Consider the following 13972-nt stretch of genomic DNA (forward strand, 5'->3'; position numbering starts at 1 on the left):
TGTTCTACGGATGAATTGACAATGACCAGGCATAAAGTATCCAAAGTGAATCATACTCTTTTCCCTGGTGGTCCGATAGGCCCTGGAGGTCCACCCAGGAGCCTGTACATCCTACTATCAGATCCCACAATCAGATCCCCCTCACTGGGCAGCACAGTCTCTGTTCCAGGGTGGTGAGGACCAGAGGATGTTTCCACTTCACTCTCCCACAGACCTCTCTGTGTGGCCAAGCCTCTGCCGGTCTCTTCCCGCTCCTCTGAGACCGCCTCCACTGTTGACCCAGCAGGCAGCAGCAAGTTCTCCTGCATCAGAACCTTGGAATCAGAACGGAGTGAGGTGTTCTGGTCAGAGGGATTGTGGGTGTTGGAGTCCAGGTCGATCCTGTCATCAAGGGAGGATCTGGGGAATGTCCATTCTAATCGGTCTTCTACTTCCTTGTCTGAGGCTTGGATTCTGGTGTGGATAGAAAACTCCTTAAATGGGTTTTCATCAACTACCACATCTACATTCTCTTGTGGAATGTTGTCTGCATGCTGGGGGATGCTTCTAGAAGGTGATAGCTCCTAGGAGACAGAAAATGAGCGTAAAGGAATTAGTCACAGACAGATTGAGTTTGAGGTCTGGGGTCTCTGACTAACACCACGATGGTGTCCAGAACCTCCTTTGAATACCCTCAGGCGGTTTTGGCTGCTTTTCACTGATAATTTGCTGTGAGCACTTAAAACATCTGATGTTCAAGGACAAATTTTGGGAACCACTTCCAGACAATGAGCCAATGTTTTCTGGCTCTAGGAGATTCACTGCATGTGGATCTGTTTAGTGGGGCCTGCATGAATAAGACGTGATTATTTGTTCAAAACACATTTTACAAAAGTCTTTACAACAACAATAAGTGTGAACAAGTGCTTGCAATAAATATGAGAGTCAGGGATGCAAGCCATGTCCTCTACAGCATGTGCAGTACCGTAGATCCAGTCACTACTGAACAAAACCACTTGACAACAGAACTTGACCAAGTAGCTAAATGTTAAAAACGAACATCGTCATTGCTGAAATCCTATTCTAGAAACTTCTACATTCGATAAGTAAACGTGGCCTACCGTGAGAGCGCCCCCACATTGACGCTCCATACACAGTCCGAGCAAGAGAGGCTCCAGCCAGAGGCAGGCCAGCATCCAGGTCACAACACACCTCATGACTACTGAAGGTCACCCCTCCACGCTGCACCAGGACTAGTCCACAACAGAGTCAGAGCACGTCCTCTGTTCCTGCCCTGCCTAGTAGCAGGGACACCCAAGCAGACAGGCAGGCTGCAGGCAAGCAGACACACCCTGGGCTCGGCTTGCTTTCTTCCACACTCCCCACCCACGCATGGCACACCCCAGCCAGCCAGCCAAGCCCAGAGAGGGACCGATGAGCACCATGATCTAACCGTTTCACTCCAGCTGAGGTTTGGGGATTTTGCGCAGGAAGGCTTACTACCAGAGAGCGAGAAATCATTTCCATGAAAACTGTTACTACAAAAGCCGACCAAATGAACCATAGAGGCCACAGAGATTTACGTAACAGGAAACTTCCCAGTACAAAAGCCGCAGCAATAATCTGCTAATGACCTCAAAGGAGGCTAATTTGATTGAAATGAAAAACGGCCAACGCTGGAGACCTACAGCAGTGTGAATCAAAGCGAGAGAGGCAGCCATGACCACACGCTCTGGAAAGCAAGAGGGATCACTGGCATTAGCCCGGGAACCATGACAAGGGGCATCCCCCCCATGGGAAAGCACATCTGCGCGGACTTCAGCAGTGGGAAAAGTGCAGTTGGGAGTTACACCCCTCTCACTGGCCTGGATGCAGATGAAGAAAACACTGAATTCACTCAAAGCATTCAGAAAGTCCTACCACTTTACGCAGACTAACCTCTTCCAAGCATCTCCCTTTATAGGGCATGTAGATCTCATCACTTACCACTCAGAGGCCATTATACAAGACACATGGTTTCCATTAGGACAAAGTGTCAGGCCAGTTAATTTTCGTATTTGAACTTTAGGTCTGGTTTAAGACACTGGCATTCTAATAAAGCAGCTCTTTTATACAGCTCATTAACTAGGTATATAGCTCGATTACAGCCCTGGGAATAGTGTACGTTTTAGTGGTCTGAGGTTGCAGAGGACTGACAGTGTCTCAGGGAGGGGAACATTCTGGGATGCAGCGCAGAGCTAAACTCCCACGAGACTCTCTCCTTCATATCCGTCTTGCTGGGGGACACAAAAACATGGCGTCTTCTGGGTAAAGAACATGCGCAGAGGTGTCTGAACAGCTTTAATGGCCCAAATCTCATCTTTATAGGAGATAGAGATAGGGGGGGTGAGGAAGGTGAAGGCAAGGCAAGAGTGTGAGTTATAAATAAGTTGGGTACCTCCATTAAGTGGTGTTCTGATGAAACCTAACAGCATTTAGTATGAACCAGGTACTACGTGAACTGGTTATACAAGGATGTGTTAAGATGTGATGTTAGGGGTATTTGAGGACATTCAGCCCTCAGGAGAGAAATAAAAACATGCACACAAATTCTCAGACAAGCATTGGTGGCAGTACATTTCTTGTAATGTACAATACAGTGCAAGTGTGTACATAGTCAAATGAACCAATTCTACGTTTCAATACAAACATAAAATGTCAATTCATAATACCGAGATCACACAAAGATTTAGATTCATGTACATATATGTAGGATTGATTTGTGAAGTTGCATGGATATGGTGTGCCCTCTGATGGGCTGGGAGGTAATAATGTATTTTTAGGGTTGCAACGTTCTGGACGTTTCTGGGGTGCTGCAGTGTGTGAAACCAGGAGGGATCCCTAATGGGGTGTTTGTCATAGCTGCTTTCAGCGCGCTCACACACACACACACACACACACACACACACACACACACACACACACACACACACACACACACACACACACACACACACACACACACACACACACACACACACACACACACACACACACACACACACACACACACACACACCACTCAGATGTGGTATGCTCTCATGCAGGGTTTGTTCCCATGACCTTAATGAATCCCAGCTCTCCCCGTTAGGGCAATAAAGCACGGTGTTATGGGGACAAATGAGAAATCAGTAGGTTTCCCTTCACTTCCATAAATGCACTTTCCAGATTTAGCAGGTAATTCATCTCCTGCTCCAGTCATCTGTCGTTCGTGCGTTATTTGCCTCCATTGTGTTGTACATTAGATAAGTGAGACCTTCCTTTACTCTGTACAACGGACATATAAAAGCCCCATACACAGGGAAACGCATTCCAGGAGCGTATAACAAAAGCTCTCACAAAGACTCCAGTAACTCCACAGCTGTACTGCACATCAGCATGACCTGCTCCCCGTGTCATCCAGTACTCACCCCAGGCCCTTCCTCGGCAGCCGCGGAGCTCTCCGTGCCGCTCGTCAGGCCGCTGGATCGGATGTCTGACAAGTCCCCAGATGACTCTTCGTGGGCCTGAGATGTGGGAATGTCCAAGCACAAGAGGCTAGTTTCATCGCTGGAAGGAATATCTTGTAATAGCCGTCAGAGTGTCTCGTACATTGAGTAATGGGGTAGAACATTCCGGGGTGTTGCGATAGTGTGTACCTGGAGGCGGTGTGTGGGTGAAGGGGTCCTGGGGGAGCGTGGGGGTTTGGGACGCCCTCCGTCACACCCAGGCTGATGGAGGAGACAGTGGTCTCTGGCGGCGATGGGGTCGCCCATCACAAAGGTCATCTGTCTTAGGGTTCCCTGAGGACAGATGCAGCAGAGGCCAGAGAAGTGGATCAGGTGGTGGGGCCCTTAGGGAGAACCAGAGATGTCCTCAGCACCGATGCCGGGGTTCACAGCGTTGGCCTGGATATGACTCATGCATGCGAGAGGTTCCTTGGGACAGGAGCATTAGAGACAGTCATGGTAATGACCACGGGGGTCATCATGGCAATCCCATCTCATGCTGACCATTGTAGACCATGCGTATCCTCTTTATCCTAACCATGACCATAGGGACGGGGATTTCCAGTTAACGCCGAAATCATCCAAATATGGTCCTTTTTTTACTACACTGATAGATGAACAGTATGGAATATAACCACTGATTAAGGGCAGTGAGAGATGACATCCAGAGCCTGAGTCCATGATGAATTGGCTGAGGAGCACTGGGCTCTGGCTTGAGTTAAAGAAGGGAGGCCTTCAGAGAAACCTCAGGGGGGATTTAGGAGTTGGCAGGTGGAGGAACAGACTCATCAGGGATATTTTGGACTCCCTACTCAATCGCGGACTGAATTCTTAAGGGGAGAGACAGAGTGATTGGAAGAGATCCTTTGCAAAATGGAGAATAAAGCTGCGATACAAAAGGAACGTTTTTAATCCACTCTCTACTGCTATCACCTGGAAGATGTTGGATATCTGCACTACTGTAGCTGGAGATGAACGTGGGAAAACACGATCGAAAAGCTTTGCCGACTTTCACTTTAGGTATCCCTTACTTCGAATGGAGTCTCAAAGCCCTCCAGAATCCCTCCAACCATCAGTAGTCCATCGGTGGTGATGTCCTGTCCAGGGAAGTTCCAGCTGACCATCTCCACCAGCACACAGTCCGTGTACAGGGCCAGCCAGTGGGACGACACCCCCACGGAGACGTGGTGCCAATGGCCGTCCGTCAGAGAACCAACTGGAAACCTGGACAGCAAAAGGGGGGGGGGGGGGGGGGGGGGGGGGAATAGTTCAGCTCAGTAGTAGAGAATGACAACATTTTGTATTCATTTAACAGATGCTTTTATCCAATCCGACACATACTCGTAGTGGCGGTGATGCGTGGACACGAAGCTGAGGGCGTGCGGGCTGAGACGCAGCTGCAGTTGGATGTGACCCTGAGGGCTGAGCATGGTCAGCAGGCTCGCCTCCTCCTTCTGCACCCCCCGCACCTCCAGCAGCACACTGAACTCATCAGAGAACCTGGGGAAGAGCACACACAGATACACACACATATGTACAGTACATGTGGGCACACACACAAATATATACACACACACACGTTGATCACATACTGTAAAACAACGGCACATACTATAGTTACACGCTATAGATTATGAATGAATGATAGATAACGTACCTTGGTCCAAATGCCTGCTGTGTTGGCATTGCCAGCGTGGCATACATGCCCATATGAAGTGTTAGACATCTCTGGCTCCCCGCAGAGAAGGAGACGTTAGTGCTGTTACCTGCCACCCGGCACAGCTGCTCCAACAAATCCACCTTCCCTGTAGAAAGATCAACACAACATGTCGCCAGACTGTTCAGCGCTCTGACACCTCACCCGGCTCTTGAACTTTCGTCCTTTGTTGCTTTAGAGGAGCCGGTCATTTAGCAGGAAGGGGAGAGCAGCGCTTTCCTCCCAGTGTGTGAGAAACGATGCCGTAATTGTGCTCATTCATCTCTGGATAGCCGCAGGAGAAGCAGCAGAGCAGTGCTGTAGCGGTCGTCACTGAAGGATGGCTCGGACATGCGACAGAGACATGCTTTGTAATGAGACTTCCTCTATTCTTCTTCTATGATCTCCTTCACATGTTTGAGTTATCCCCGAGCTCTACTGTAATTACGTCGGGTGGGATCATCTATCATCCAAGGAAGGCCATACCAGATACAGGGTAAATGGCCCCTTCTCTGCCCTGTCCAGGCCCTTGACATCAACCCCATGGGGGTCCTAATGAATTGCTCTGGGGTGGGCTGTGAAAATACCCATTGCAGAGTCGATAAATCAGTCCCAATGCCCATAGGAATTATTTTTAGAGTAACTTCCTGATTAACTGTCTGCGCCTACTATTAATTGTGGCGACGGAGACAGAAACTTTCTCCCCTCAGAGTTTTTGTTGATGCCGTGCTCGATAACGACAGAACCTTCAGCCAACTTGGAGAAGGAAGTGTTTGGCATCGGAAAACACAGCTGCCCTAATGGCTGCCTTTCCGCATTCATATTGACATTAATCCTCGGCACAAACGGCAAGTCCGCACAATGACCCCAGGCACGGTCGCTAAACCAGCGAACCATGGAGGGATACATTACAACGATATCTCACTGCTCAGCAGACGTGACCCTTCGAAGAAAAGTGGTGAAAGGCCCTCTAATTTTGCCAGCGGATCCCATCATTCAGTCCCCTGTACAGTGTGTCTGTCACGCTTCCCTCAGCCTCCACTCCAGGGCTGAAGGACTGCAGTCACACATGACTACGCTGCGATTACGCAGTGAAAGGTCTGGCCTGAGACGCAGGCAGCATTCCTCAGCACACTGGGGCCTGCACCGTCGGCACACCCCTGATTCCAGCAAGGTGCTGAAAACGACACGAGCTATGTCGAGGTATTAGAAACAAATGCGTTTTGAACGGTGCCCTTTTAGGACCCCCTGTTGTTATTTGGAGACCTTTACGTTTGGTCTACATCGCAACCTCGTCAGACAGTGCCGAAGAGGCGGCTCTTTTCAAACTGATTAATATGACAGGTAGACGGTAGCTAACAGCATGGAACCGTGCCAGGCCTGTAAAGGAAGGGAGAGATGGGAGCATTTCAAAGCAGAATGACTTGCATCCAGGTGGGGGTGGAAAAACCCTGACAACCATCTTGAGTCCATGTGCTGACAGGAGAGGAGAAGGCAGGAGAATAGAGGAAGGGACAAGAGGTCTTAGTCTGGTTCTTAAGGACAGAACACAGACCAACCAGGAATGTAACAGACAGACCCGGAATCACATCATGAGTTTGATGACATCTACAAAATCCCACGGATCTCCACTTGGTATCCTACACACCCCTCCAAAGTGACAGATCATGTGTAGTTGTAACTGTCTGGACTGGAAAAGACAATGGGAAACCCTCTCCAAGAACATAAGTCATCATTTTTCTCTTGAAGTAGTTTGTGGGAAATACTTAAAGAGGAAATTAGAGGTAACTGCCAAACAGTCATCTATGTCTTCTTAGCTCAGTGTTGAGTAGTAAGCCTTAAGGTCTAGTGTCTTGGCTGCTGGTCTCATTTGATGGGTAATTAGGTCCTGTGGCTCTGGTTTGTGTTACAGGTCATTTATATGGATGATTAACTTGAGTTCAGTCTAGTGGGAACTATTTATGTGGAGGGGAAATTGCATTCGTCTCGATATTTTTCTTTTCCATAACAGTGTTTTTAAAGGTCATCAAAAAAAGATTGAGAGATTAATGGTTCTCATGGAATTGCTTAAGGAGTCACCGTGGTGATTAGTGATTGACCTCCATATTAGGTGTCTAAGTCTAAACAGCTGAGAAAATGATCGAGAAATGTATTATATTTTTTTTGTTTATGCTTTGCAGATAGTAACAACAATCATTATTAAAAGTGAGATATTGCACAAAAGGCGTCCTGACAGAAAAAGCATCACCCTCACTGCTGTTAGCTAGAGCCATTTCAACTTCCCTGAACTTCAGAGCACACACTGGTCACCTACTTCACACCAATGGCCAGCACACAGGAGCATTTTCTCGGAACATTCCCAACATTCTCTCCTTTCAAAGAGACCCTCCATCTAAAATATGTGCTCATTTCCTCTTTTCGAGAAGAACAATATTTTAAAACCAAACGGTGACCCACATCGACAGTAACTTCACACCTATGGGCATCAAATGTTTATAGATGTCAAGGCTGGCCTCTTCGAGATGTGAAAGCAACCAAAGAAAACCCCAATCTACCAACAATGGATTACCTCCAGAGGTAGTGGCTGTTGAAACAACCTCACAGCTGCTCTGGTAGGGAACCCTGGTCTGTTTAGTCCATCACAGAAGTGGTCGGGCGGTTAGGGCCTCAAGGCTGGGTGCATGCTGGGTGACAGGATGGTGCTTCAACCCAGCCATCAGCTGTTTTCCTCAGGCTCCGTACCCCTCTGACACCCCTTCCGCCATCCGCCTGGCTGTCCCGCCATGAAAGCCACAGACCAGAGTAGACCAGAGGGTGGCATCCCTCATCATCAGCCAGTTACCTCGTCAGCTCTGATCCCTATTGAGCCATTACTGGTGTTTACAGTACGTCTTCGGCCTGTGTGCTGTGCCTACAGGGTGTCGTCTCCCTGTCAGCGAGACAGATCCCCCTGCTGGATCAGAGTCAGGGACAGTGTCACGTCAAAGCTCTGGGAGCCAGAAAAAGCAAAAAAAGGAAAAAAGGGGATATTATTTTCACAGGTGTCGCCCTACTTGGGGACATGCCTCAGAACGCGGTATTTCACCGTGTGTCCGTGCTGGGGCCTTGCGGGGGCTTCTGGCTAGCTCCGTGTGCCTGCTGGGGAGCAGATGAGAGGAACAAACCCACACAGCCTTCCCCCCTCTCCAGAGTCTGGGGAGGGAACATGAGCTGCACGTGGAGCTCATCAAATCCGAGTTAAGCTATTTCTAGAAAGTGTAGCTTATCTAAGCGGGTTGTCCAGCACGTCTTCTGATCCCAATATCAAGTGTCAGATGCGCTTTGGTGTGAAAGATCAGCCTGCCATGATCTGAACAGTACAGCAGCTGAAGTCCTGCAATCAGTCACTGTTTAGCTGTGTCTGTGTGACCCAGAGTGCCATACTGTAAGAGGAAGAGGTCTGTCTCAGCTTGGTTCTGCTTCCCTCCAGCGGGACTGCCAGAGAACGTAAGGGCAGAGGCAATCAAGCAGAGCGAATCCTCCCTCGTAGAGGCCTTCCTGGGAAAACTACTCTGGTTGACACTTGTTGGGAACATTTTAGACAAATCTCAAGACAGAAAAAAAGGATATAAAAGTTTTAGACAAATCTCAAGACAGAAAAATGGATATAAAAATATTTGGAGGTTCATTCCCAGACTCCTTTGGGGGAACTTGATTCATGTCGCACACACACGTCGGGAGGAGGAGAATTCAAGATGGAAAGTGAAAAAACGAATGTCCTCTTCCAAGAAATTACATATTCACAGCTCATTATCTCAATCCGGTTGTTTCCCTGTCGGAGTAATTAGTAATGCACTTTCCCAGATTGTACCATGGTCCATGGAACATAACGGATTTAACAAGGAACCAATTTTTAAAGTAGGTTCATGCATTGCTACAGACAACCAGAAGGTTTCCATTTGTCAAAAACACACACTTTTCACATCCCATCATTCCATTGTACTTTTCAATCTTAGCCACAGTCCAGTCTAGCTGGTGAACAGAGGGAATGTCGATGGGTGTTCTGCCACAGAGCGTAGACATGCCCCTCTCTGGTCCTGCAGTAGTGGCGTCTGCTCAGGCTCAGGGTCAGACTGGGCAAACTCTTTGTTGAGAGAAGGGATCAGAGGGAACCCACCATAGGAAGGTGCACATTCCTTCCAGTAATGAATACAGGGTGCTGAACACGCATGTAGTCTAGGCTCTGACATTGACCTGTCAGATGCCTCCTGGCTGGCAACATGCCAAACCTCCACCCAGAGACTGGCTGGAATGAGTTCAAACATCCATCTCACATCAGCATTAACCAGGACATAATGTCAAGATGCTGAAACTACAGCAACCAGGATCATTTCTCATTAATGGGACTCATTACAGAGTTAAAATGTGACCCATAATATCATAGCCAGGGATTTTTACAGACACATGGCCTACCCAAATGGACATGACTTTGAACACAAGGCTTTGTAGGACATGTATATTGTGAGATGTAACGAACCATAATATATGGTGGACTTTTACAAGCCCTTAACACAAGCATCCCACCAACAGAGCTGGCATTGGAAAGTCAATCTTTATAGGACTTGACCTTTTTATGTTGACACATCTTTCCAAAGTAACCACCCCATCCCCAAGGCTTTGTGTGCGTGGGTGTGTGTGTGTGTGTGTGTGCGTGTAGTCTGTATGTCTCACTCCTTCAGAGGGCCAAGGTGTTCTGCTGGTCAGGCAGACTGGGGAGCCTGTGCCAGCATCAGAGCTGCAGCTGTGGCCAGGCTCCCTGGAGGGTAAGCCCTGCCATGTCCGAGCCAAACAGGGAGGCCACGCACACTGCCAACCAGGAAATCCATCTCGCCGACACTTAGATCAGAGGATGTGAGGTGCCAATCTGATAGGCGGAGAGATGTTTAGCGAACTCCGGTTGCAACACTGAGTTTTACAGTTTTACAGTTTCACTGCCAGTGCCTATCGTTCGTGCCAAGAACCCCATCATAGCAAAAAGTGAGTCTAATTCAAGACTATTATGAAGTCCATTTTTTGGGGGCCAAGTAGAATTACGACAGGCTGCACACACTCGGTTAAGACAACTGAGGAAACACTTAGTCTTGTGTGTCCTCAGTCCAGGGAACCACAGCCTTCTAGAATGGTCACAAGTCCAATCCACCAGAAGTGTTTGTAAAGTAAAACTATACTGTGCATTTAGAAGCAGGGGACACAGACTGACATGAGCCAAATCCTTCTATGCTAGATTGTGGTGTCGTGTTCATTTACCTTTTGCTCTGTGTTATGTTACAGGTCAAAAACTAGCCACCAGGGAAACAAGGGCAGCCTGTATGAAATGATGTCATACAGTTTGCACATTCAATGACCGCAACACGGCCGCCAGATTCGTATTTCGTGTCATGCAGTATGCCTTCAGCAAGTCACGATCAATTGTTGATATCGACGTTGCAAAACTCTTCGGGTTTCCCAAAGAGCTGACGTTGCCAAGAGCGAGCCGGTCTGGGGTTATTGACTCAAACAGATCTCTGTTGATCTGGAACAGGCCGTCCCCTGTCTCCTCTACCAGTCTGGGTCATCTCAGAGCCGCGGCTCAACGCTGTGTTGTTCTTGGCCATCCTGACCTCCATCTGGGGGCCGTGATTGAAAAGACGCTGCAGCTTTTAGGGGAAGTTTTTTTTTTTCTTCTCCCCTTTCTTCTCACAGCTCTGACCCGGGTTCGAGGAGCTCGGGTCGCTGACGTCAGGGTCAAGAAGCCGACACCAGAAAGACGGCGACGATGTTCAGGTTAAGGAGGGTTTAAGATGAGGAAGCCACGCAAAACGCTGGGCCTCATAAGGGATGCTAACAGGAAGGAGATCGTTTTCACCGCAATGATTAAAACGATCTCGGTGGACGTATATGTTTTCTTGAAGATTAATCAAATCACATCCATGAGCTTATTGTTTATAGACTCATTTACTAGAAGCAGCAAAACCAACACAGTTTGCTATAGGTGAACTAAATAAAACATTTTGTCCATTAAACTATGGACACAGTACTTAGTATCCGGTTCTTACAGTGATCTAGACCAGATTTTTACCTTTTATCCAAACTATACAAATATTGCATGTATAAATTACTGTAGAAGATCAAGTATCAAAAGTGTATTTTGGAGGGAGAATCAAGGAATGGTCTGTGTTTACTCACCACAGCGCAAACTATAGCCACATCTCAGCTACAAGGCACGATGAACAATAATAATGACAGCCACTGTCAAGCCAGGTGCCTGTATGCAATACTGTCCAGACATTTAATCAGACAGTGCTTCCCCTTGAACACATAGTTATGATTATCAAACATGGATAACATTTATTACTGTACGTCTGGTATTCCAGCTGTGGTCTAGCTCAGTCGTGGAGGCCCTGAAATCCAGACAGAGTGAGGACAGTGCTTTGATCTGTGCTCAATGTCTTAATATGGGAGCATAGAGCAAACAGATCAGGTTTCTCTCCAGGCAAGCCTGCTATTAGAACATTACATAGCATGCTGTGCACTGTTCATCTGTCATAGAGCAGAGACCTGTGAACATAGCCCGCTAGACGAGGCAGGAACCTGGTTGACAAAGCATTAGAGGTGTTCTCATTTGCACCCAAGGGGATTCTCTGATGACAGGCAACATGTCTCTTTAACCAACGAAGCAAATTAACATCAAAGCAGCTTTGCGACTACAAGTTTAACGGGGAGGATATCTGACATCTTAATTCCTGACTGGCCCAGCCTATCGATGTGTGGCGAGGACGGTATACTGTAGAAGAGAGACATCTGATATGCTTGAAATGCAAAACAAGTATTATTCCAGTCCCATCTCATTTTCACAGTCTGGTCTATAACAGTAATGGTCCTCCCAGGGCTGACTGCCTGGTCAGCTCTGAAGGCCAGCTAGAATCATACAAGTCCAACTGGCAGTGAGCCTGTCGCCTTCAGATACCTCTACTGGGAACTGCATTAAGAAATGCGACCCTGGGGAGCTCACATAAACACAATTAGAAAACATTATCTGAATACTTTCCCTTCACATACGGACAGCATTGGAACATGACCTGCAGCTTGTCATTTTGGAATTAGAAGCTGAAACGTTATGGGAAACTACTCCCTTTATGTTTGGTTACTTGCGTGGTTAGCCTGGGCACGCAGTTACAAAATGTAAGCAACGAGCAAGTACCCTATCTCAAAACGTAAACAAGTATGGTTATTCATAACATGCATACGAGTAGTTAGGGAAGTTGATTGTGCAACAGCAACTCCAAGTGGTTGAGAATGATACGGATAGTCTACAATCATTGACTGAATGTGTACATGACACCTGTTTGTAGGCTACAGTCAGGCGCATGTTTAAAGGGTTTGACCAAAAAACTCTTCGATTGCCTATGTTCGTAGCGCGGTTGTTAAATAAAACAACAACAAAACATGCTGACGTTTTGAGTGTTATAATTTAAATAAACGGAAAATAGATTACAGAGCAGAATACCTTACCTCCCTCTTGAATGCCTGTTTCGGTATTTGTGGAATCCTCGGACATACCGGCTCCAAAACTGTGAAGAATCACGTGCAACAACATAATTTCTTTGAGATAAAACATGTTTACTCCGTATTAAACAGCAGTGACAACATAAAGAGCAACACATCATCCATTAGTCTGATTTGTTTGGATTAAATATTACATGTAGGCTAAATAGTACGAAATAACACTTCGGGTTTATAAACATAATAAATGTATGTCCTCTGACATAATGGATCCAGGTAGTTAGTTAGGCCTCTACTGGAGTTAGTAGCGTCTTTTGCCAGTCTCATGCCAGCCCCACTTCGATTTATTCCACCTGGAAAATTGGAGATAGTCCCCGCCCATTGTGCTGCTGCAGACCAATAATATTACAATACCAATGACACCCCCACATCACACTCCCCTTTATAAAATCACACTCCCTGCTGTACTCGTACTAATACTAGAATCTACTACATAACCTTTATTAAATACATAGGCATAGATTGGCATCCCTACAAATATACATATTTAAAAAAAAAATCTAAGTGGAAACAGTTTAATTTCATTCTTTTTTTTTAATTCAAGGGACTTCATACAAAATGTAAATGTAGAAACAACTGCAGAATTCAAAGTCTGGCCAATAAACATAATTCAGGCAACAAACAACTCCGTCAATCCCATGACCCAAACATGTCATGTTCTAGCTCTGCAGCATGGGTAGAACGATCAACATTGTTCAATACTGGTTTTGTATAAAGTTGTTTTTTCAACAAACCCCACAGTTATATCAAATATAAATAAAAATCAACAACAAATGACCACATGGTATCAAAAGTGTTTAAGATGTCTACATGCACATACATCATTGGAACATGCAAACATTTTTTTTCGTCAATAAAACAGCCACATCTACACTGCAGTTAGTGTGCAGAAAGAGATTGGAAAAGTTCAATGTTTGGCAACCAACTGTTACAGACTTGGGTGGATATGTTTCTTCTGACATAATACAGAGGCCAGAAAGATGAATGAAGGTAGAAATGGATAGTTTATTTTGACCCACTATGGCAACAAGTCAAGAGAAAAAGAATGAGTCATCTGAAATTGGAACATAAAGAATGTGTTCCTATCTTCGTGAAAAATAAGTTAATAACTTCTGGAAGTTTCTCCAATAATTTATAAACAGCCTCTGGGTGGAAAACCCTTGTTGTGACTTTACAGAGCAGATAGAAA

The 13972-nt window shown here is 46.5% G+C and overlaps 1 protein-coding gene across 1 annotated transcript in view; it reads right to left on the bottom strand.

Moving 5' to 3' along the window:
* LOC146232847 (uncharacterized) overlaps window positions 1-13030 on the bottom strand; it is a 28581-nt gene extending 15551 nt beyond the window's left edge. Inside the window, exons 1-7 of the mRNA XM_084690018.1 lie at window positions 12733-13030; window positions 5164-5311; window positions 4848-5006; window positions 4538-4730; window positions 3657-3800; window positions 3429-3524; window positions 57-563 (exon numbers count right to left, since the gene is read on the bottom strand). Of these exons, the coding sequence (XP_084546144.1) occupies window positions 57-563; window positions 3429-3524; window positions 3657-3800; window positions 4538-4730; window positions 4848-5006; window positions 5164-5311; window positions 12733-12838 (1353 nt within the window). The 5' untranslated portion in view covers window positions 12839-13030. The remainder of the gene's footprint in view (window positions 1-56; window positions 564-3428; window positions 3525-3656; window positions 3801-4537; window positions 4731-4847; window positions 5007-5163; window positions 5312-12732) is intronic.
* Between the last annotated feature and the right edge of the window lie 942 nt (window positions 13031-13972).

This window comes from Hypomesus nipponensis, chromosome 24 (genome assembly GCF_054491055.1).
Source record: "Hypomesus nipponensis isolate SF chromosome 24, ASM5449105v1, whole genome shotgun sequence".
In the NCBI taxonomy this organism is placed as follows: domain Eukaryota; kingdom Metazoa; phylum Chordata; class Actinopteri; order Osmeriformes; family Osmeridae; genus Hypomesus; species Hypomesus nipponensis.